Raw genomic sequence first — 23,921 nt, forward strand, 5'->3', positions numbered from 1 at the left:
CTTCTACTTGTCCGTATCTTTTTGCGTTCTTGCAGCCCAGCAGTTAATTCTGTTGCAGCCTTCCTGGCTTCGATCTGCCAGCTTTCGGCCAAGGCAGCGGCTACACCCGAATAACACTTAGGCGTTGGGCTCCGTGTAGCAGCGTCCGAGCAACGCCCGAGTCCACGACCGCTCAAACTCCGGCGCTTTACCAAGACAACGCCGCCACACCAAAACGAAAGCCGCAGGCGCAAGGTGCGTTCGAAAAGTACGTAGCGATGGCGGAACGGCGCTGTGTTGTGACGTCGGTGCAGGGACCCCACCCACTCCGTTCGGATAATGCCAATATCTTTTGTGAGTGTGAGTGGCGGTGCGGGCGGGCGTGACTCAGGAGGGGGTGACTGAGAGTTGCTTTCACGTGCCCTTACTGAGAACGATTACATATGTCTTTCGGCACAAACCGAACGCATCACGTTCGCTGGTTCTGCTTCTGTGTCGTGTATCGATCTCTGCTGCTCTGCTTGCTCTTTCTTCAACGTGTTTCGGTGGTTTGTGTTCTTTTTCTAAGATAGGAGGCTGTAGAGTAGATGCACGCATATGTAAAATTTACGGACGGTTGGCAGCTGATATTGCCAACGTCTTTGATCAGAAGCTTCTCGCCCCGAAATGACGAAGACTTCGACGCCACCCGGATATACGAGGCCTACTGGGTGTCGGACTGCGGCGATGAAGAGGATTATTACGATGCTCACGTGCTCCTTCTGGGCGGTAAGTTTTTTTGTTGTTTTTTTTTCCTAGGGAATGGAGGCATCTTTTGGGGTGCGAGCTTGGTCAGATATGCTTGATCCGCACAACTAAGAGACCCGTTTCGTCACTCGGCTAAGCTACGTCTGTCGGGCCGCGACTGCCAAAAAGAGAAAAAAAAAAAAAAAAAGGCTTACCAGAGTTAGAATTTTTATTGTTTTTTTTTGTCCACTCGTATGACAAGTAAAGTTCTCGCGCTCGGTTCTGCCGCGCTCACGCACAGATCATAGCTTTCCTGGTATTTTGCGACATGTCAACTAAACTGATATTTACAAAATTCGGTTCATATTTATTTTATCTTTTTGGAAAAAAGCATGTTTAAAAAATCAGATTTATGTTTAATATATGTATATATATTCCGCAGAGTCTGTGGATGACCTCCTGAAGAAAATGCAGACAAAACGGTACCCCATTCCAAGGATTGTCGGTGGAACAGCAAAGCTCGTAGGACCAGTAGGAAAGGCAAGTTTTGCCTTGCTGTGCCACTTTTCCTTGAACCAATTGTAAAGATTCATTATCCGATAGAGATAATCCAACACATCCACTCGAAAAACAGTTCAAGCCTTAAAAAAAAGCAATCGCATTTTTAGAGTGCTGTTTTACGGCGCTCCAACCAAGTGTTCAAGTGCTGCCCGACAAGTACTGCTATGGAGCGTTCAAGTGCCTTCGTTTAGCGATTAACATCATATTTTAGTGTAGTTCAGCCGAAATTAGCACGCTTACATGATCTCTTTCTTTCCTGATAAACTAACCATAGTTATTTCGGATTTTATTTTCGTGCATTGAAAATGATATCAGAAACCCCCAAAAATGACATATTTAGCTCGCTGTGGCGGTGCAGTGGTTAGCAGGCTGAGCAAGCAATGTGTTTTACTTTATGGAAGTCCAGGTTCAATATTGCATATCACAAGTAGATTTTTATTTTCAAAAGGATTTTTTTATTTTTGTCTCCAACTTCTGCGGCCCTGCATCGCAATACAAAGAATAATATACCTCACTACCGCAACATTGCTTGATCTGCACCTAATGGTAAGATAAAGCAGTGGTAAGCCTCTGATAGGTCATATATTGCAATAGAAGTGTGGTTTGTGTTGGAAAGCGTTCTGACCTTGCCCCTAAATTTCCGCTCATCAGAGCTCTCCGACTGCTAGTGCTTGGAATGTTGACAAAATTTGAATCAGCGAAGTTCAGTCTACAGAGGCAGTGGCCTCTGCAATTCGCAGAATGTGACGGCGCACTGCCCCTGTAAAGACTTTGGGTGCCACTTGAACTATCCTGTGGAGAGCCGTTAGACGGCACTCTAGGCACTGCAAAGAAAGGGGTCAAACTTAACAATTTTATTTATGAATAATTACTATTACACTTTTTTTTAATATTTGCTCATAGTAGCTTGTTGTAGTCAGCATTTTTTTTAACAGTAAAAAACAAATGGCACCTTTTTAATGAAATCAGCTCGGTTTATTATTTTTTGAAGTGGATTATCCTGCGGTCTGCCGGCATAATAACTAGGGGGAAAAAAATACCAACAGCTGCCCCCTATTGGGTCTCGTATAAAACAAATTATGAAGACTATTTGAAGCTGTAGAGTAGCTCACTGATAAGGTGTCTGTCTCGTACGCAGCAGGACCCTGAGTCAATTGTCAATGAGGGATTATATGATGCTTTTTTTTAGGCATTTGACGATATCTGCAGCATTTCTTTTTTACAATTAACACTGAAAAATCTAATGTTGTCGACGAAACTTCGCTGAGTTAAATGGAATGGGACTGCCTTTCCTGGGGTGAATGGAGGACAGCGATACTTGTACTGCCGGTGGACAGGTGGGTCAATAGTGTTAATATTTTTCTAATGAGCAGCTGCAGACTGTGATACATGCGCCGTTCGAGTGATAAACACGCCGTCCGCTCCCCAGTGATACACGCGCCGTCCGAAACTGGCGACATTTTTTTTTCCCCGGGCTGTTTTTCATTTACCCCCGGGAAGGGTGCAGTGCTATACCATTTAATTCAGCGAAGTTTCATTTGCAACATTACATTTTTCCTGTGTTAATAAAAAGAAAAGAAAAAAAATGCGGTAAATATTGCAAAAGCCCCCCCCCCCCCCCACCAAAAAAAAAAAGTTTGAGAAAAAGAAAAAATAAGCCCACACTGCAATTGAACCAGGGTCCCAATATGTGTGAGATAGACACCTTACCAGTAAGCTACTCCACAGCTTCAAATAGCCGTTTTCTCAATTAGTTTTATATGAGACCCAATAGGGGACAACTGCCGGCATTCTTTTCCCAGGTTATTGTGTCCCCTGCCGGCAGAATATCCACTTCCTTTTTTTTTAGCGATTACAAACCTTACTTCCTTACTGAGCGAGCCTTGATATTTTGTCTGGGGCTGTTAGCGGTTGAGTTGTATAAATTTTAGATTCCTTCTCTTTGCATTCAGAAAGTCCAAGACCTCGGTCACAAGGAGAAGAGAAAACAAAAGGAAATCGGAAAGAAAACAAGGCTGCATGACATTGCCGCTGATTTCAGGAAAAAGCAGAAGGTATGAAATTGCGCCAATATAAGTTGGAAGTGTCTAGAGTTCCTTCCAGATGGAACAATAGTCGCCACTGAAGTTCTGTCTGCACTGAAGGAATGATAGCAAACAGTGTAGAGTTCCGTCGAAGCGGAACTATAAACTGAGCAACGGGGGTACTGCTGCCGCAAAGCGGCGTGTAAGGTGGGTCAGGGGAGTTACATTTTTGTAATGAGCCGCCACATACTGTTGCTGCGAAGCAGCGTAAAGAGGTGGACCGGTTAGGTTGACACGCACGTTTCATCGACACTGAATAAAAAGCCCTACGAAGATCACTTCGGAGACTGGACATTGGCAGTTTAGACGGAACTCTAGCGGTGACTATCGTTTTGTCTGGACGGAATTCTAGCCACAGCCATACAGGTTTCATTATTTAGGCAGTTGATTAAAGTCAGCAAACACACACGTTTTTGCCCAGATCAAGCAGACGGAGACACCCAGCCGCTACCAGAGTGACATGGTACCCATCACTGTCCTCAGGGAAAAAGAGGAAGTTATAAAAGAACTAAAAAAAGAACTGGCCAAAGAAAGGAGCCACAGTCGGCAGCTGGCTCAGGCCCTGGCCACAAAAATTGGTGTGTATGTTTCCCCCTCTCATAGTTAACGAAAACTTTGAAAGGAATATAGTTTTTACTGCTTGCCTTCTGGTTCAATTCAAACTTCATTTTTCAGTAGTTGCCGCAGGAGAGAGTAGAGACACAGCCACTACCTCCGATGAGGGGCTTCCCTTTTATGAGTCACCATTCCTTGAGTGGGGTGAGTTGCTTGGTAATGTTGATAGGCCACTCCATTTTTTCTTACATCCATCTGTGCATCTCCTTCTATTTAGAGAATGCACCCTATCCAATGAAGGATGTTCACTGCGGCCCAGTTTCAGTGCCTTCAACTTCTGGCACAGGCAAGTTTTAACTGCTTTTCTTTATTTTGTTTTTGTTTACCTTGTTCATTGCTAGCCATGGATGGCTCTGAGGAGTGAGAGAAAGAAATGCTCTGCAAAATGTCAGTCTACTGTAGGATAAGTGAAACACATAGATTGCATTCACGGCAGTTTGCAGCCGTGACAAGCTTTTAGCAAGATCAGAAGACTGATGTTGCTACTCAAATTACACCATATAAGCATCTCTGGGAAACGGAGGCTCCCAGAAAGGCTCCTGCAATCGGCACAATTCTCCCCAAATAAAAAAATGGCAGTTGCGTTCGCCAAGCAGGGTGCCTTTCCAGCAGGTCTCTACTTGAGCATAACCCTCCAGTATGCTCAAAGAAAATATACCATGGTTATTCACATAATTATCATCTTTATTTTGCCCGAAAATGAAGCTGCTTCCTGGGGTGCGTGACAGCTATGTGTGGCAACTTTGAAAGATAAACACAGAAATTAGGTATGGTTTGTGAAAGTTCCTGTTACTACCCTTTATGGTAAGGAAAATGAAGCTAAGATTTTTCTTACTGTGCTGGGTTCCTAAGTAGCGTCAAATCATTAACAAAGAAGATGTGAACTGAAAATGCAACCGAAACTGCATAAATTTGAAGAACCCCTTGCCTGATGTCATGGCTGTTTGCCGAGATCTTGGGTGTATCCAGAATATTATTTCTTTCCCTTTCTGACTCTGCTGATCACGTATCTGTAACATGACAGCCTGCTTCAGCTACCCTAATCACTTGGGCCGGCTCTGTGAAGCACGTGATTAAAAAGTATGCAGAATGTCTAAATACGGAACACGCCCAGTCACTTTCACGGCTTGGTTGTTCCGCGAGGCATGCCATTGAAGCACATGCTCTCATAGTTGTGCATCTCGGCAACGAGCGAACCTTTGCTCTGTGCATGCTTTCCCCTTCACCCGTGCGTCCTCTGCCTTGCATTGTCTGCTTGTTGTCGGCGACTCTGGGCTTTTGCGTGCCGTGTTCTTGGTAATTTTGAGTCAACGTCTTCTTGCCCAAGCCGACTGGGCACTTTGTCTCGTACTGCTTTCTCTCTAACTTCTTGTTGCTTCCTTTGCATATTCCGGATGCAATAAATACACAGGGAAACAAAAATCAATTCTTTTATATACTCAATTTGAGAGTGCATTCAATACTTCGGTGCATTATAAAAAGGAAGTATTTTACAATATTTGCCTGGCCAGATTATTTCTTTTCAATCTTCTAAATTGAAAAGTGGGTCTCACGTCTCTCAAATACTACCCTACAAGGCAGCGATTGATCATTGTGCTCGCCTGTAACACATCTTTCTTTTATGTCTCCAGGATGCCCATCTACACAGCGTGCGTTGCCTGCTAAAGTACTAGTGGATCAAGCTCTGGTACCGCCAGTTGACCAAGTACTGGGTGAGTGCCACAAATACAGAAAATAAACTGACTTGCAGGGTAGGAGAGGGGCAGTGAAGGATTCTACAGTAAGCATCATTGGATATTGATGAATGGCAGGGAGGTTAAGCCTTTTTATTTGGTGCTGGCATTCTAAAATATGGTGCCTTGTCCCACATACTGTCATTGCAAGTTCCTTGTTTTGTCCATTGCCAGCAAACCAAGTGCCAACATGTCCTGCTGAGAGAGTGCAGACTGTGCCGACTCCTCCCGCAGCTCTCTTGCCAGTGGCTGACGTCCCGCCAGTCGGTCAACAACAAGGTGAGTGCACAAATGAAGAAAGCATGACCTGACTTCTAGGGGGGGGGGGGAGGAGGGTAAAGGGTATATCAAAATGCATTTGTGAATACTATAGGAAGACAGTTAACCATTGCACCAAACTACTCCAAGGGGCTAACCTTGCTCCATCCCGCTACATTTTGCCAAAATATGGGTAATCTACACTATGCTTGTACCAAGAAACCAATTTCGGTTGCCTCTCAATACCGAAACTAAACCGAGTACTGTAATTGAGCATGCATGTGTTATATGGCGCAAGCAGATGCCCGACACAAAGCCCCCTGCATCAATTGTCCATCCGGTCTTGCATGGTTTTCCTGCCGTCTCGCGCTCTCGTGGTCTTGTTGGTCTCGTCTCGCCTCTTTTTTTTATAAATATTTTCACGATAGACGCAGGTGTATGCGGACGCTCTGACACTAGCGTGCGTGCTGGGTAGCAGCCATGCCACATGCTGTAAAACAAAACATTTTATTTTTTTGCGGCGGGAGTTATTTTGTGAGCTGGAGCACTCGTTTATCAAAGCAAGGGTCGTGGGAAAACTATATTTTTCTAACTGCCTTTCAGTCACCGCGGCCGTGCGACGTCGGGTGTTGCCGTCCCCACCTCGCTGCAGATATGACAGCTTCTAAAATGAAATTAAGTGCCGACACATGTTCATCAACATTCCTGTCCTTGTTTAAATATCCGTTACTACTGCTGTGTCAAAGTATTGATTACCTAGGTTTCTGTCGGTGGGCTTTCTTTCGTATAAAATGTACCGCAAAAGAAAGTGGGTGAAGAGAAGTGAGCTAAAGCAAAGAAGGCAAAGTGTGCACGCTGAACCCTCATAGCGCGCTTGTTTGTCGCGAGTTCAGTCGTTGCACAAAACGCTCCGTCTTGACCCTGGCTTGCGAAGTATTGCATCTATGCGCTCAGGTTCTTTTTTTGTGTGTGTGTGTGTGCTTAGCTTGTATTTTGTTTGCCGGCCTGGCAAGCACGTGGCACCTCATTTGCCGGCTTGGCAAGCACGGGCTGCTGGACTGTTCTTTGTCGTATGCTCGACAATTAGATTTTGCATGCAATTTTTGGAATCAGTTGGCGACGGAGTGGAGTGGCATGGTTTCGGTTTCGGATCTTGAGCTCCAGGTGTTGGCAGCTGCGCGGTTCCGTAAACTTTTTGTGGGTCACGGCACTCTTGAAGATCAGATTCCACCCTCTCCTCCACCAAATCACACCTGCTCTGTCCAGTTTGAAGTGTTCAGCAGTGTCATGATTTCCACTATCCTCCGCATAAGAAATAACCGTTTGCTTCAACTTCATCGTGTATAAAATTCTCTTCACACTGATGGTGGAGGATTTCCGCAAACCACAAATGCGCAGTGAACAGAGTATGATTGCGAGATGAACGCCGACAAACACTGCCATCCATTAAGTGATGTTGAAACCAAGCGCTAGCGACCGTTCGCGACTCCGGCGCTCGAGCTTAATGGATAACAAGATGATACCGGCATCGCCGCTCTCAAATTTCTTGCATGGGATGGGGGTGCTTACATTCGCATACAAACTTTTTTTCAGGCGTCTCGTTTGGAAAAGGTGGGGGGGGGGGGTGGGGGGGGGGGGGTGCTTAGAATCGCGAAAATATGGTATTTGGTAAATATGGTAAACCTTCAGTTGAGAGTGCTTCATCTATGTCAAATTCGTCCTTATTTATTTTGTGCTTTCCTACTAACAGTATAGTTCAACCCATTTTTTGTCAAAAAAGGAATGGGCATTTCCTTGGTATATTACGATACATATAAAAGTAAGCGCTTGTTAATTATATATCTTATTACTTGAATGGGTGCTCTAATGCAATTGGGGACAATACATAGTGTACTCGGTTATCAAGTGTATCCCACGGTAATGCTGTTCCGTCTTACTTAAGATAACATCTGTGTTACAGGACTTCAGCTGCCAGTGCCTGTTTTGGACAGGGAAGATCCCACACCACCGGCTTTTTCTGAGGAAGATGGCATGGTAGGCAACCACATTGTTCTATTGTTAGCATTTTGTGTTGCATCATTGTAAACTTTTTTATGCCTTTAGAAGCTTCTTGCTGTTACAAAGTACTAAGTTAATGCTATAAAATATTCTCATTCACAGTCACGTTTGAAAGTAAACTGAATGCTCATCAATTGGAGTCGCTGCAAGTGGGTTCACTAGTCACACTGGTCGAGAGTGTTAAGAGCCGTTCACACATTTGCAACCGAGTACGACCGAGAGAGACCAGACCGGTCTTTAATCCTCTTGCGACATCTTAGGACCAGCTCCGCTGTAGCGTATCCTGTTCTAAGACGTCTTACTGGGTCTTACTCGGTCGCAAGAGTGTGAACGGGCCTTTAGGAGTCTCGGGAGGACTAGTGGCATCCGAGAAGAGTGTGTTTACTACGAAATCTGGATTTCGGCTATTCGAACCTGCTGTTGTGTGTACAGTGAAGTCTAGCGGTCTGGTTTGGTGCATATGTGACGTCGGTACGCTCGACTGAATGAGCCTGTTGTGGACCGACAACTCTCCGAAGACAAGCTTCATGGGGATTCACTCCTGCCATTGGCGTACCACTGTCAACATTGAGAAGGAATTTTTTTTTTTTTTTTTTAATTTTAGTTTGCCAATATTTTTTTTAAATATTGTGATTTTCGGGAAAATTTTGGTTTATCTTGGTTCCTATGTTTTGTGAGGTCAGTTTTAGTGAAACTTCAATCTTGATCAAGATTTATTGCAAGGCTCCATTAATGCATTCACAATATATATGGAGGAAACAATGAGAAGCTGCAGTGGATAGGTTAAGCATGCCGAAAAAGCTTAAATATAAAAAAATATGCTGTACGCGGCAAAGTGCTCAGGTGGCTAAGTTGTCATTATCCAGAATCCCAGAATGACCGAACCGAGCGTGAGCAGATGATGTGCGGGCAAGGAGGGAAGCACGCACAAAACCTTTGAAAGTCGTTAGACTTTCATGACTAAGCGAATGATTTTTCATTGCAGGTACACCTCGGTGGCAAGATAAAGCTTTCGAAGCTAAAGATTGATGATTTAGTAGACAGACTCCCTCCCAAACGATATGTGAAAGATTTGTGCAGGTGTATTTATACTCACGAAGAGATGTGCGCGAGAAGTGTGACCGGTGCCCCCTGCCGGAGTCAATTGAAGGATGGGGCAAAGGGGAAGCTGCCGGTAACCCCAATGAAACTGCTGGCCCTTGCAAGTAAGTGAGAAAGCTTGTCCTTGAACAGCTCATGCAAAGGCGACTGAAGATGCTCCGCAAGATTTGAAATTTGTTTGAAATATTTTTTTGAAATAATTAAGTACAAGCATGACACTTCTAATGCAAGCAACAGATTACCATATTTTAATTTTTTTTCCTAGGAATTGGGGCTTTGCCCATCATTCTGCTAACGAAAAAAAAGAAAAAAGGATTGCCATAATTTTTTTTAATGAATTTGTGATTTGTGATTGTCATACTGGCATGGTAAAAGGAGCTAATTTGGAGAACTAACCTAAGTGGTAAAGTTTTCTGCCCATCATTCTGCTTTTAACGTAATGGAAAAAGCTGCTGATTCGGTGTTCTCGCTAACAGGGTCATGCAATGTAGTGCATGCACGGTAGTAGATGATTTACAGAAATGGAAGGATTATTTCCATGTCTTGATTATTACGGTATCTCTACTTCCTGGAGATTTCTTATAATTTTAATTTTATACCATTTTTGGTATCCTTTTGAGTTACTTTGCAATTTAAGCGAGTTCAATGAAATACAGTAGAATTGGTTGACGAGATTTTTTAGGGAAAAGTGACAGCCAATTAAGCGTTGGGAGGCTTATAAATGAGAGGAAGCAATTATGACTGCAGCTGGTTTCAGATAGAATTTCACAGCCTTGGTGAAGTTTATGGTTATTGCAATATTTGCCGAGTGTTTGTTTTTCAGAAATGTTATTTAAAGTTAGCAATTAATTTTCAGTTGCAACTTACACATGGCAGCTTTTAATAGTGAGCAAAACTTTAGAGACCATTGAGCTGACCCAGATGTTGACCCCCGTCAAGTACTGCTCCTGGCACATGAGTGCAGAGTAGTGAAGCTCCACATGCATGCTAGTATGAGGGGAACTGTACACTGTGCTTCTGCTTGGTTAAAAAGTTGGGATCACAAGAAAAGTTAAACCAGTAATAGGATGGGAAAGCAAGCAAAACTGAGCGCAGCAGTAAAAAGCTTGCATCGAGCGTCATGGCATAGTCAGTGCAAAGAGGTGAGAAAAGGGGCAGCAGAGCAGAATAAGGGGCAGCAATGATCCAACACATCAAATCGACCGCATAATATTGTACATTTTACTTTAGGGAAAGCAAACAGATTAAATAGAAATTGATACACCTATCACTACGGGAGTTTGGGATCAGTGTTAATTAACATAAAACTGAAACAATGTGTCAATCACTTCCACTATTGCACTTGTGCGATAGGGGAGGGAAGCAGGTAGTGTTTTGACATTGGCCTTTTCACCGACCTCTCTGAAATTTTATTATGTTATGACCTCACCCACAGCTCACTGTCCTTGCCCTTTTGTTTGTATAAGTTATATTTCTGTCGCTCTTGGATAATACTTCCTGAAAAGTAAAACACAAAGTTCTTAATAATTTTGGTAGTTTGAAACACTTGTATGCAGAAAAACTGTACGGTGAACGTGACATACGCACTGTCTTCAGAAACGTTTGATGAGCCAACAAGAGGAAATCTTGGAGCTTACTTTATTTGACTAAAGCACCTCAAAAAGCAGGTGAAAGGGATGAACAGGACCAAGCGCTAACTTATAACAACACAAACATGTTCAATTGTAAGGTAGCACTCCGTGCTGTCCATCCTTCTCTTGTGTCCACGCTTTTTAGGCGCTTTTCCATTCAAATCATGCACTAATTAACTAGCCCACCTAGCCATTTTATTGCTTGTTTTATTGCCCATCTAACACACATCTATTTAAAATTTCCCCAGATGGTCTCATGTACTACGAGGGAGCCAAACCCACCGAAGCTCGGCACACGGGCCCCGAACTTCAGAAGATTGTGCGGGAGGTTTTAAAGGAGTTCCTGCCCGACAACGCAAGACAAGGCACAAGAAGGAGGGAACCACCGGCACCCAAAGAATAAATGTGCATGCTTGGGTGAAACAGCACACAAGATTTACACCCAAGCCTCCATCCTCTCAATAAATGTTCCTCGAGGCATTTAGGCATAACTTGTTTACCTGTGTATTTATTTCAGCTGGTTGAATGGCTAAACTGGTTTGTTCAGCCAATTCCCTCAGCATGACAAATCATTGAACCATCTGGTCATGCTAGGTGATCTACCCAGTGTGACCAGATCACCCACCATGACCAGATCAACCAGCATGACCAGCATGCCAAGCTGGGACCAGCTTGCCAAGCTGGGACCAGCTTGCCAAGCTGGGACCAGCTTGCCAAGCTGGTCCCAGCATGACCAGATTAACCACCATGCCAAGCTGGGCATGCTGGGGCAATAACCCAGCTTGAAGCTGGGACCAGCTTAACCAGCTTAAGCTGGTTTTTTCAATAGGGTTCCCCCTCCTCCTCAAGAGCTGCACTCCAATTTTGCGTTAGAGATTCGTAAACATCTTATTTTTTTCAGTTGAATGTAAGACTGTACATGTCAGGACTCAGTACATTTAAGACTGGTGAACTCCATTCCACCATTGCCCTGGTGTTTCCATTTTAATTTCCTTTTTTTTTTGTCTCACAAGTGTGCCAGAGCTAAGACTCAAGGGGTTGTTCCTGGACACTCAAACACTAATTGATTGATTGATTGTCATTGATTGCTTGTCAGCGATTGATTGATTTATTGACATACTGACTGTGCGTGGATGCTATCTCCGCAACGGTCTTTCTGCTCGGCACGGTGTCCAGCTAGCGGTGAGGTGGCTCATTCACCGAAAGTGGAACCAGCGGGGGGAGCAGGCGGCACTGCCCAGTCGAGGCCGGGGCCGTTCGCATCCGATTGCCTCCGACCTCGGCCGCGCAATGAGTATGCAAGAGCGCAGGAGCCAGTGGACTATTTTGTTGCACCGGCGCCCACAACCATTGACTGTTCCTGTCAGGGGTAAAGCTAGCTGACCAACTACAGTTGTTTCTTTTTTTGTTTTTTTGTTGGCTTTGTTTTTATTTGTGTTTCTCACAGGGGCACAACCAGCTGGCCCACCTCATTGTCTTTGGCTATTGGTTTTTTTATACATTCATGTTTGTATCGTGATGCAGCGTGACAAACTTCGGAATGTTCTGTGTGCTCCAAGGCCCTTTTGAGGAACGGCAGGATGATAAGGTGCGCCTTCTGCTTAGCCTCCTGCCACATCGGGAAGATGTGCTCGAGGATCACAGAAGGCTGAGGATGGGTGAGGCAAAGAGCCATTAATATCATTCTGCAGGGAAAACGACACCAGGAACACCGAATGTGACGCATGGCCGTCACAGCTCTCTTCCATTTTGAAAGAGCTCCTGATGATGAGGGCTAGCATATAGACTCGCTCCAGCAGCTTCCTTGAAAGTGGACATCCTTTTGGCATTAAGGCGCGTCGTCAAGCAGATGAAAGACAATCAGTGGAGTCCAGGCCTCAATTGAATTGTTTTCTGCCCAGTACAACACACTTTTGGCAGCGGTCACGGCTAATGACCAGGTCATTAACGAGGTCAGGGCTGAGGTGATGGAGCTGAGAGGCCATATGCATGAGCAGGCCAAAGAGATCTAGGCTCTCAAAGAAGAGCTTAACACCAACGAGCAGTATGGCCGCCTCCCTAATCTGGAGATTCAATGCCTGCCTCAGTGACCTCAAGAACACCTTGGGGAAATCATTGCAGACATTGCGCGAAGAGCGGGCGTCTCAAATTTCCGGCCGTTCAGGTGCTTGCCATACACCGCCTCCCGAGTGGAAAAAGCGGACCCCACCAGTTTTGGTGAGGTTCCAACCGGTTGGCGGCAAGAAAAAGTGGATGACGGCTTGCGGTAGGTTGCACGCACTAAGCAAGGGGTCATCGCTGCAGCGTCTGTATTTCAATGGCAACCTCACTAGGCTCTTCCGAGAGCTCTTCTGGATGGCCCATTCCCACGCCAGAGAAATGCACTTGAAGTTTGTGTAGGTAAGGGACGTCAATGTCTTTGCAAAGATGGACAAGAAAGGCCGTCCCATCTGAATTTACTGACACGCTGACCTGGAAGAAATAGTGTAACTTGATGACTTCGTCTCAGGTTTTTTTTTTTTAGGCTGACTATCGGATTTTTTGAGCCTTATGAGTAACTTGGCACTGGACGGCGGCATCATATATACTGTGAGCCGCCTCGGTGGCTCCGAGGCGAGAGCGCCGGCCTACGGATCCCCAGGTGGCGGGTTCGAATCCCGACCGAGGTGCCCGCAATATGACGGAGGCTTATTGCGGAGAAGGCGCCGTGTAACCGAGCTTTCGGTTGCACGTCAAAAGATCCCCAGGTGGTCGAAATTAATCCTCAGTCCTCCGCTGGGGCGTGCCAGATGCCCGTCGTAGGTTTGGCACGTAAAACCCCCAAATTTGATATATACTGTGGTACACGTAAATATTCGGATCATTAGAAAATATTGGGACCAGTTCTGTTTTTTTGATAAGAGGTGTCATCGCCAACGTTATTGTGTTTGTACTATCGGAGACCAACGCTCATGAGTGAGCAACTAAATGTTATCATCTGGATGGTTTTAGTAAGTTTTGTTTCACACGACAAAGCAGAAGAGGGGAAGGTACAGCCGTATTCATAAAAAATGGGCGGCATGCAGAATGTCAGGATCACACACACACCCGAGACAATATACCCAAGGAGCAAGAGGCAATATCTATGAATCGAGACGAGAGCCACAGGCACATAAAAACATCGAGGAAGTTTTCCCTTTCCTACGGCATCAGTCAGCGAAATGGTTCACCGTCTCCGATTTCCAGTGACGACTTTCCAATCACGTTTCAAGAGAGTCAGAACGATCCTGCAACGCCGGAGGCAGGCCCTCCAAACTCGCCTGCCACGCCGCTTAGTTGCACACGGGACCAAGACACGGGGGGCATTCCACCTCTTCTCAGAAGATCAACACAGATGCGCCAGCCACCTACGCGGCTGGGCATTTGAAAACTTGTTTTTTTTTTAAAGGGATATTTTGCCGTTAGAGGCACTCGACTTCCACCAGATGGTGGAAGTCGAGTGCCTCTAACTTCCACCATCTGGAAATCGATTCGAAAGCTGCAGATCTATGTGGAGGGACAGTGGTTAAATGTAAAAGAAATGTGGGCTTCCTGCTTTAAGAGTGAGCTAACTGTTAGAACTAATACAGAAGCCCAAAACAAGATGCTCAAAGAGCACTACTTAAAATGCCACAGTGGACGAAAGAGCCTGATAAGTCTGCTGCAGATGATGAAGACATTTCTGAGTGACAGGGAGAAACATTTCTCAAAAGACAACTTGCACTTCTCCTCAGGCCACAGAGTTTATCACTAGTCTGTACCAACATTCCTGCACAACAGGCCACGTGCCGTGGTCAAGCACATAATGGCAAGTCTACATGCTGCCGGGGACATTGATGCGGACCACATAATCACAGATGAGCCTAGTGGCATATTTCATGTTCAAAGTGCTGCATCGGCAAATGCTTCTTACCTTGCACAGTTCACCACAACAAGCTGCAGTTGCCCTGATTTTCAGAAGACGAGACTGCCCTGCAAACACTATGGTGCCATAATTTTGAATATCCAAGGTTGGTGCTTCGACAGGCTGCCTGCCTCTTATAGGAATGGCCCATTAATGAGCCTTGACAGCTTAACTGTCTCGGATCTTGCAGTAGCCACCCCATCGGAAAGGTGTGGACATCTTGCGGCTAATGTGAGTAAAGATTGCAGAGCCACAGACACCACACTCCCAGACTTGAAACATCGGGAAAAGTTGGGAATAAGAGGGCTGAAAGCAAAAGTCCCAGCTGAATTTGAAAGGGGAAAAAGCTTTTCCTACTACTGCACCAGCCAAGATAACCTGAGTGCTAGAACTGCTTAGAGAGTGCAGCTCCATGCTTCAGGAAGGGACACCATCTGTTGGCGGTCTGGGTCTGTGCGGCTCACCCACAAAGGGGCACTCCGGTCAGTGCAAAAGACAATCGGGCAACTGCAGCCTATCCAATGTTTCTGGGCTGAAACGACACTGCCCTCTTCATCAAGAGCATTGGCGTGCACGGGGACGTGTTTTGGAAAAGGCAGCCATACTACGGAAAACATACAATGTTGCACCAACATGAGTAAAAATTCAAGATGGGGGAAAGGATTCCAAGATCTAAATTTTTTAAATAGAATTCGATTTTAACATGTTCCAAATTGTAATATAGTACATTCTGTGGGACGTGGTTGTCCGTGAATGTTCCCTTAGAACCACCTTCAACCCTCGCTTTGTTTGTGTCCGTTTGGTTTGAATGAATGATTGACATGTTTCCAATTTTTATGACACTATTATGTACTCCTTGTATTGTACACTTTCTAGTACTCTCATCACACTGCAGAAGTGTACAGTATCCTGTACGATTTTTTGGTCCAAACACAACATTCATGCTTTGTTTCACTTTACTCATACGGATTAGCACTAGAAAACAGATTTTACCATTTAAGTGGAGGCCCAACTGGCCCACACTAGCTCATTCCATTACGTAGTATCTTGGGTGAGAACTATTCAGGTGTGAAAAAAACACAAAAATTTGGCAACTGCAGATTTGTGTAAGCTGTGTCAAATTCTCTACCTATGAAGACACCACCTGAAGTGCACCAGACGTGTTGATTATTCAGTTTCCTCACCTACCTATTTTTTTCCATAAATCATCAGAACTTTATGTGGTGCCTCAGTGAAAGATATGGGGTACACGTACATAGCATTGCAATTTCTTTAGCGATGCAATGACAATTTTTTTTTAATTTCGAGGTTTATTTTATACTAGGAAGTTTAACCAAATGAGAAACATAATGAACAACCATGCACTTGCATACAAGTACCAAACACAGTACTGTACAAACTTGATACACCTCCATATTTTGTGTAAATAAAAAATTGTTTCACGTGGAACACTGTTCACTGCAAAAAAACCTGTCAATAAGTGCAGTTCAAGCGTGCCTAACGACACCTTCCCTAGTTAAACTGGACTTTCCCTTTAGCGCAGCTCGTCCTCTCTTAAAACAACATAGTCATGCCCTACAATGACCGATAGCCCATAAGTGCAATAACGACAGATATCTTTGCAATTTCAAGATATGTTTATGTAACGTAGAAACTTGAGATATTGAAATAAAGAATAACTAACCAATACTTCGTCTCATCCTAACATCAACTAGCCTGTGAGGTTACAAGCGCGAGCTCCTTGCATTGAATCATACTACCTCGGCTGCACGAGCGCACGTTCACCGGGAGTACCACAGCTACTCGTTCACGATTGTAGGCTTTGCAGTTAGTCCATCTCAGGATGAAAAGAAGTGTAGAAGAAAGTACATTCAAGTCGACACACTTGCGAGAGCAGCTGCTTAACCACACAACAAAGATATAATAAATAATGTACAATGACACAAATCTCAATTGACTCCTGAGTGCAATGTGTTTCCTCTGCTACACTGTACTTGTACCACTTGTACGCCAAGAGGGGCGGTTACTGTGCAGCGCCAAAGAAAATGTGTTTCTGGAGCAATTTCTTGATTTTGTATGCGTCAACAAATATATACATTGTTAATGAGTGGAGACTTCAATATAGACCTGTCCACTGTATCTGCTTCGCAAACTCTATTTACCTCTATTCTCGAATCAAATGGTTTTAACAATTTAATCGAATGTCTAACATTTGACCTCTTCATAACAAATAATGATAATGAACATGGGTATTCTGGCGTAATACTCAGTGATGTCAGCGACCCTTTCACCATTTTTATTTTTTCATTTATTAGAAAATTTCGCAGTAAAACATCAATACCACTACAGGAACCAATATTTGCTCAACAAATGAATGCCCAAAGATTGGACATGTTTTTTAATGCCATAGGTAATACTGACTGGAGCTTAGTATACATAAAGAAACAGCAGATGAAGCTCATAACATTTTCTTGTCTTCTTTAACTAGGATTCATGAAAATTGTTTTTCATATAACAAATAGGGAAAAGCAAAAAGTCGAGAACGCCATGGGTCACACCTGAACCAGTTCGTAAAATAAACATACCGTAAAAAAAATATTTTTAAAAAATTTATTAAAAACAGGGATCCAAGTCAATTATGTGATTATAAATATTTCCGTAACAAACTGAATTCCGTACTGAAACATGCTAAATTGAATTACTACAGTTGAACCTCGATGTAACGAAGTCGGTAAAATTCGCAATTTACTTCGTTACATTGAAATTTCGCTAAATCGAAATTTGGCTTTAGCATGCGAAAAAAAATTCCGAAACATTTTACGGGTATGAAAACTCACCGAAAATGACATTTATTTAGGGGCGAAGTAGTCCGCGAGTTTTGCTTGCGCCTTGTCCGACAGTAGCAGCGGCGTCATACGGCGTTCGAGCGCCCAGAGCGCTTGCACGGCATCCTGCTGCCCATGCGACGCCGTGTACCTCCTCAGTACGTCCATTGCGTCGAGCACTTCCCGAGTGCTCGTGATCTCGGCAGTTTCTTCAGGATGGCGTCCAAAACGTTTGCTTTCTCATCCAAAGAAATAACTTTACGTTTCCTTATGGCAGCAAGCACGTAAGTGAACCGCCCGGTTAAAAAATAAAGCTGTTTAGTTTAGGCAGTTTAGGCGGTGCCAATGTTTTTAACCTACACAGCACTCTTCACCGCACAGTTTACTTGCCCCCTTGCCACCCTTGCGCCCACAGTGATGCTTGCGCCGCTTGCGCCCACGCTCGCAAGACGATAATCGGTCTTTTCGGTCTTCTCCTAGATGGCACTGCCCGTGCGGTCGCGCCATCACGTCGCTCCCCCGCTGAAGTTGGCTCCCGCGCTACCCGCGGTGCAGTGGAGTGGACTATGGTTATCAGTGAATGTCAGTGGTGATGCTGGTATGCCGTGTTAACTTTTTGCTCGGCATTTTCTGGCCAACCTCGCGGAATCCGCTTTGCCGCATGCCTCGCCGTTGCTACCGGCGCCGCATCCTCGGGCAGCCTGGGAACGTTGGAAGGCCTGTCCCCGTTAAGTAACCTATCAAGCGCTCTAGTTTGCGCATAATTTTTTTTTTTAACCACAATTTTTTTGCGAAGTTGTTTTTTAGAGTTGATTTATTTATTGCCTTCTATGGCAATGGCACTTCGTTATAGACTTAGACTTCGTTATATAGAGACTAAAAATACATGGGGTCTATGGGCAAGAAATTATGAAAAATAAAATACTTCGTTAAATCGAAGATTTCGTTACATTGAAGTTCGTTATATCGAGGTTCGACTGTATAACAATCTGTTCAATAATACCGTAAGACAAAAGGGAGATATTTTAGGGAAACTCAAATTTTATAAAACCAGTTGAAAAATGTTCTCGTTATAATGTTGAACTAGATGGAAGCAAACTGCCCGACTTACAGGTTGCTACCACTTTTAATGATTACTTCGTAAATTTGGTACAACCAGCAAATTATAGCATAGATCCGTCGGTAACATCGCGATATGTTCCTAATGAATCTACGTTTTTTCCTACTACAATAAGTGAAGTGATTAGCATGTTCCTAAATCTTAAAAACTGCTGATCCCAGAACATAAGTGGATTGCAAATTAAACCCATCAAATATGCCATTGATATATTTGCTCCTCCACTCACGTACATTTTTAACCTCGTTTTAACAACCAGTGTTTTTCCAAAAGTGCAAAAGGCAGAAGTAACGGAGCTGCACAAAGGTGATGACAAAAACAACCTAACTATAGGTCGATATCAATTTTACCGATACTGTCTAAGGGTCTTGAGAAAATAATTCATTCAAGACTAACCAACTTGCTTAGCCCTTAAAAGCCCAAAGGGAATATGCTTCCCACTTCGAAAAAGGCGCCATAAACAACTGATGCAAATTTTTTATTTTTTCTGTATTGTGGCGCCATCTAGCCACATGCCTAACAAACTACACAAAATTATTTTGAAGGTTTTCGGTGCATCCACTAGGCGGCGAGAATGGTTTTTTCCCGGCAAGGTGGCATGGCTTCGGCTCTTTGTGCTCGTACAATTTGTCGAAGAAACTTTAGCCTGAGGACGGCAAAAAACAACTTCTAAAGGTGCATATATTTAATTAATGTCTCTACGGCATCTCGTGCATCGTTTTTAACCACTTATAAGCATGTTCATTGCGTTCATTAGATGCTGTAATGGTTTTTCCCGACCATAGGTGGTGGGAATATATTTCCCTATGGGCCTTTAGCAGAACATTATACCTGCGCTTGTTTCTCCACATATGTCGAAGTTCTTGTCAGTGGACGAGGCACTGGATGTCTTTTTCTCCCTGCCTGATGACCCAAATCAGTCAAGTGACAGCGAGGAAGAAGAAGACGGCGACGATGTTCCGTCGGGTGCGGTAACCCGTTCGGAAGTCCAGCCGAGTAGCACAGCGTCACAAGGAGCAGCACAGGTGAGTGCGTATGATGTGCACTCAAGTGATGACGCCAGTGATGATGAAGAGACTGCAAGTGAGTGGACAATACGTTCGCTTCCCCACCGAAGCAACATTCCCGATTATTGCTGCCAAACACCTGCAACTCCTAAGCTTCCTCCAACGCACACGCCAATAATGATCTTTGATGCCCTGTTCGGAGGTGCTTTGACCATACTCGTTGAGCAAACGAACATATACGCCAAAGAAACCAAAACGAAAGCTTGGCAGGATACCGCAGCTGAAGAAATGAAAGGATTCCTAGATATTCTCATCAGAATGGGCATTCTTCAACTTCAAAACAGACGGGACTACTGGTCCACGGACAGCGACCTCGGAGTGGCATCAGTTAGCCCAGTGATGCCAAGAGCACGACTTTTTCAGCTTCTTCGATCACTGCATGCCAACGACAACAAGACAGCGACTAGAAAAGGAGACGTCGGCCATGTCCCTTTGCACAAACTTCGACCTCTTATCACAGAGCTCTCCGAAACATTCAGAGCTAGCTACCAGCCATCTGCATACCACTCAATTGATGAGAGTATGATTCTGTTCAAAGGAAGGAAGTCATTCAAACAGTACATGCCCATGAAGCCTATCAAATGTGGGTTCAAAGTATGGGTGCTTGCTGATGCTACAACTGGCTCTATTAACCAGTTCGAAGTCTACACGGGCAAAGAGGGCGATGGCGGTGGGCTCGGCTACAGGGTAATCCAGAAATTCACTGAGGAACTTGTCGGGACGGAGTGTCTGGTAGTGTTCGACAACTTTTTTAGTTCACCCGAACTCATGCAAAACCTGTTTGACCACGGGATATATGCCGTGGGAACTGTCCGTGCACAAAGAAAAGGTCTTCCTGATGTTGTGAAGAACAAAAAGAAAATCAATGAAGGCGACCACAACTACAAGGTGAAGGGAAATGTTGCTGCGATCCAGTGGCAAGACAAGCGGCTAGCCAACGTAGTAACAACAGACCACGATCCTTCAGAGACGGTAACAGTGGAAAAGAAAAATAAGGACGCGTCAAAGAGAAGCATCAAGTGTCCACTAGCAATTGTGCAGTACACGGGGGTGGAACTCATGAAATGTACTTGGGAGCAGCCACGGGAGCAGCTGAAACAGCCGTTTTAGAGCATGTTGGGAGCAGCTAAAACTACATTCTGGAGAACGCTAGGAGCAGCTCAGATCAGTTTGCATTGCACTTCAGCTTGTGTCTTAGATAAGCACGGGAACAATTTCAATTTTGCTGAGGAGCAGAGATGAACATCAGTGGTTAGGGACCCAGGCAGATGGGATAACAGTGTAATAGATGCGAAAACTTGAAACTTTGTGAGCCTTAATGAGAATCAAAAAGCTAGTACCTGATGTTTCTGAAGATAGCGTCCTTAATATTTTCTTAGTGGCTTTCGGCTGCTCAAAATGCAAACCAGCACTACTTATCGCACAACCCGCACGTGATTGACATAGTAATTATATGTGCGAACCACGTGACGAGCGTAAACAACGGACATGCAGTTGCACGGAGGAGCAGAGCAACAAATTTCGAGTTTATCCCATTGTGCAACTCGATATCGAAGCAGCAGGCTACGATTAACGAAGTTATCGTATTTGAAGCGATAAGCAGGAGCAAGGTTAAAGTACGCCGAGCAGATAAGTAGAGCTGCTGGCCGGCAAGGTAAGAGCTGCTGGCCGGAGAGGTTTCGGATCGGACCGCGTTTCAGTTCTATCGAATCACGATTTATCTTACGAGAATGCGGTTCCAACTCCTAAGGATGAAGTACTAAAAGGAATCTTTTGCTCATTTGCTTTCGACTGGATGGCGTCCGGATCCCGAGCCGCAGAGCCTCATGCAATCTGGTGCTTAACGACTCGACCTCACCTCGGCCGACTTGCCCTACCGCTTATGGTTGAAGAATAACAATCCAGTCGCAGGTCGTGTAGCGCTTAGAATCCGAGTTTTTTTCGCGCGCTTCCGACTCGGGATAGACAGGGGGAATAAACACAACAAAGGATTACAAGGCCGACCAGGCTAATCGCCCTCATTGTTGCCAATCGAGTCGATAGAAACCGAAACTAAGACGAAATAAAGAGTTTTTTGGCGCACGTTTTGCGATTTGGCGCATAATGGCGCGAGGTATTGGCTGTGGCGCAGTTTCTGCAACATGGCGCAGGATGGCGCAGACACATGCGTCTGGCGCAAAATGGCGCAAATGGCGCAGCCGTTCCACGCCTGAGTACACGAAGCACATGCGGGGAGTAGACCGCTTTGATCAGCTGCGAGAGTATCACACCGTTACTCGTAAGTCAAGAAAATGGTGGATGCGAATCTTCTACTTTCTTCTGGACTGTGCTCTTGTGAATAACTTCATCCTTTACCAGCTGTCAGAGGGGGAGGCGAACCACCAGAGTTTTCTCCTAATACTTGCACGCCAGTTGGCCAACGGCTATGATGGAAGGAAAAGGTCAGCCACGACCGCTTTTCGACGCGTCTTGCAGCAAGCAAGTACCAACAAAAACCTTGGCGTGCCAGATGAGGTGCACCTGTCCAACGGGCCACATTACCCACAGGGCAAAGCAGCCTACAAGAGGTGTAGGTACAGCTCCACGGCCAAAAATGACAAAAGATCAAAGATCACATGCACAACTTGCAAAGTACACCTTTGTGTGGTGCCCTGTTTTGCCAAGTGTCACCAAGAGTATGTGTGGCACTGAAAGCCCAGAGGGAAGAATATTCCCATGCCCTAATTAATGGCTTTCAATTAGTATTTTCATACCTTTTATTATTTGTGCTTGTGCAGCAATAAACATTATTTCTAGCGAGTTTCATGTTCCTATCACTGATAGAAACATTATGGGCTTTTAAGAGTTAACAAACATAATATTCTATCTAACTCACAATTTGGTTTTCGTAAACACAGGTCGACAGAAACCACACTATTAACACAAAAAGAATGAATTGTTGAAGCATTTAAGAAGAAAGAACTCATACCTGGAATATTTATTGACCTTAATAAGGTGTTTGACGACATAAATCATGATATACTACACCTTAAGCTTCACGCTTATAGTATTAGAGGAAGCGCAGCATTATTAATTCAATCTTATTTACAGCCTCGGTCTCAATCTGTTTGTATAAACTTTTCTTTATCTCCACTTGACACTATTACAACAGGTGTGACCCAGGGCAGCACATTAGGCCCTCTTCTCTTCATGCTTTACATTGACATTATCAACATAATGACATCAGCAAAAATAATAGCCTATGCCGATGATATGACTTCTTTTTACTGGTACTAACCCGACTGATATAGCTTCAGAAGCAAATAGCTCTTTTAGAAATTTGCAAAGATACATCATTGCAAACTGTCTGCAAATAAACCCTTATAAAACTAGAGCGATTTTCTATAGACCCAGAAACAAATTAACTTGTAGGCCAACATATCTTCATTTAGACAACCAGAAAATAGAAGTTGTAAGTGAAATGAAATCCTTGGGTGTTCATTTTACAGAACACCTCGCATGGGACTATCATACCATTAATCACATCCGTACAAAGCCGAATGGCTGGTAAATAAATGGGCTGGTAATAATGCCGAATGCCGAACAAAGCCGAATGGCTGGTAAAAAATGGGCTGGTAAATAAACATAGATACAGCCTACCATGCAATATTAAGAAAATGTTATACAATGGCTCATTTTGTTCCTCACCTAACATATTCTAATCTCCATATGAGGTACAACTAATAAACATAACACACATATCCTCCTTCGTGCACAGAAAAGGTCAATTAGAATAATAGCAAATCTCGCATAGAATGAGAGCACTGCTAATTATTTGCAGCAGTTAAACATCCTAAATATATCTTTCCTATACAAACTAAGACTCACGTGCCTTTACAGATCTGCCCTACTCGCAAATAACACCTTCATAATTGAATTTTTTAATCTAAACAAGCATCTCACAAGCCATAATACACGACATGCAGAACCATGGTTTGTGCCGACATCTCAAACAACATATGGACATGAATCAAAAAGGCACAATCTAGCTTACTTACTAAACAAATTGATTCAATATCACGTCATACTTGAGGTTGTCACCAAGCCCCACGTGATATCCCTGTTTATGACGCTCACTGACACTCCCTAACAAAATCTCACGTCTTTTGTTGACTACTGCTCCAATTTTATTGTATGTGTGTAGTTTTGTATTTGTTATTTCATTTGGTTTGTAAATGAGTGATTAGGAAACATTGTCATCACTG

At 44.1% G+C, this 23,921-nt stretch overlaps 1 protein-coding gene across 2 annotated transcripts; it reads left to right on the forward strand.

The window, feature by feature from the left end:
• The first annotated feature begins 357 nt into the window (after nucleotides 1-357).
• Nucleotides 358-11,237, forward strand: LOC115317577. 2 transcript variants are annotated; one of them, XM_042287864.1, is made up of 11 exons: nucleotides 358-747; nucleotides 1,148-1,245; nucleotides 3,219-3,320; nucleotides 3,772-3,928; nucleotides 4,029-4,109; nucleotides 4,183-4,251; nucleotides 5,597-5,677; nucleotides 5,873-5,977; nucleotides 7,917-7,990; nucleotides 9,000-9,219; nucleotides 10,995-11,237. In XM_042287864.1, exons 1-11 carry the CDS (start codon nucleotides 567-569, stop codon nucleotides 11,147-11,149), a joined length of 1,323 nt encoding a protein of 440 aa, XP_042143798.1. In that variant the 5' UTR covers nucleotides 358-566; the 3' UTR covers nucleotides 11,150-11,237. The 2 variants fall into 2 exon arrangements, with proteins under 2 accessions (XP_042143798.1, XP_042143797.1); XM_042287863.1 differs by having other exon boundaries at nucleotides 364-747; nucleotides 4,026-4,109.
• Nucleotides 11,238-23,921: the final 12,684 nt, after the last annotated feature.

The sequence above is a fragment of the Ixodes scapularis genome, unplaced genomic scaffold (genome assembly GCF_016920785.2).
Source record: "Ixodes scapularis isolate PalLabHiFi unplaced genomic scaffold, ASM1692078v2 ptg000597l_1___fragment_1__unscaffolded, whole genome shotgun sequence".
In the NCBI taxonomy this organism is placed as follows: Eukaryota; Metazoa; Arthropoda; class Arachnida; order Ixodida; family Ixodidae; genus Ixodes; species Ixodes scapularis.

Coding starts and splice junctions, on each gene's coding strand:
- LOC115317577 (XM_042287863.1), top strand. CDS start 567: ATGCACGCATATGTAAAATTTACGGACGGTTGGCAGCTGATATTGCCA. Junction 3,929..4,025: donor GGCCCTGGCCACAAAAATTG/GTGTGTATGTTT, acceptor TTCATTTTTCAG/TAGTTGCCGCAGGAGAGAGT. Junction 9,220..10,994: donor GAAACTGCTGGCCCTTGCAA/GTAAGTGAGAAA, acceptor AAATTTCCCCAG/ATGGTCTCATGTACTACGAG.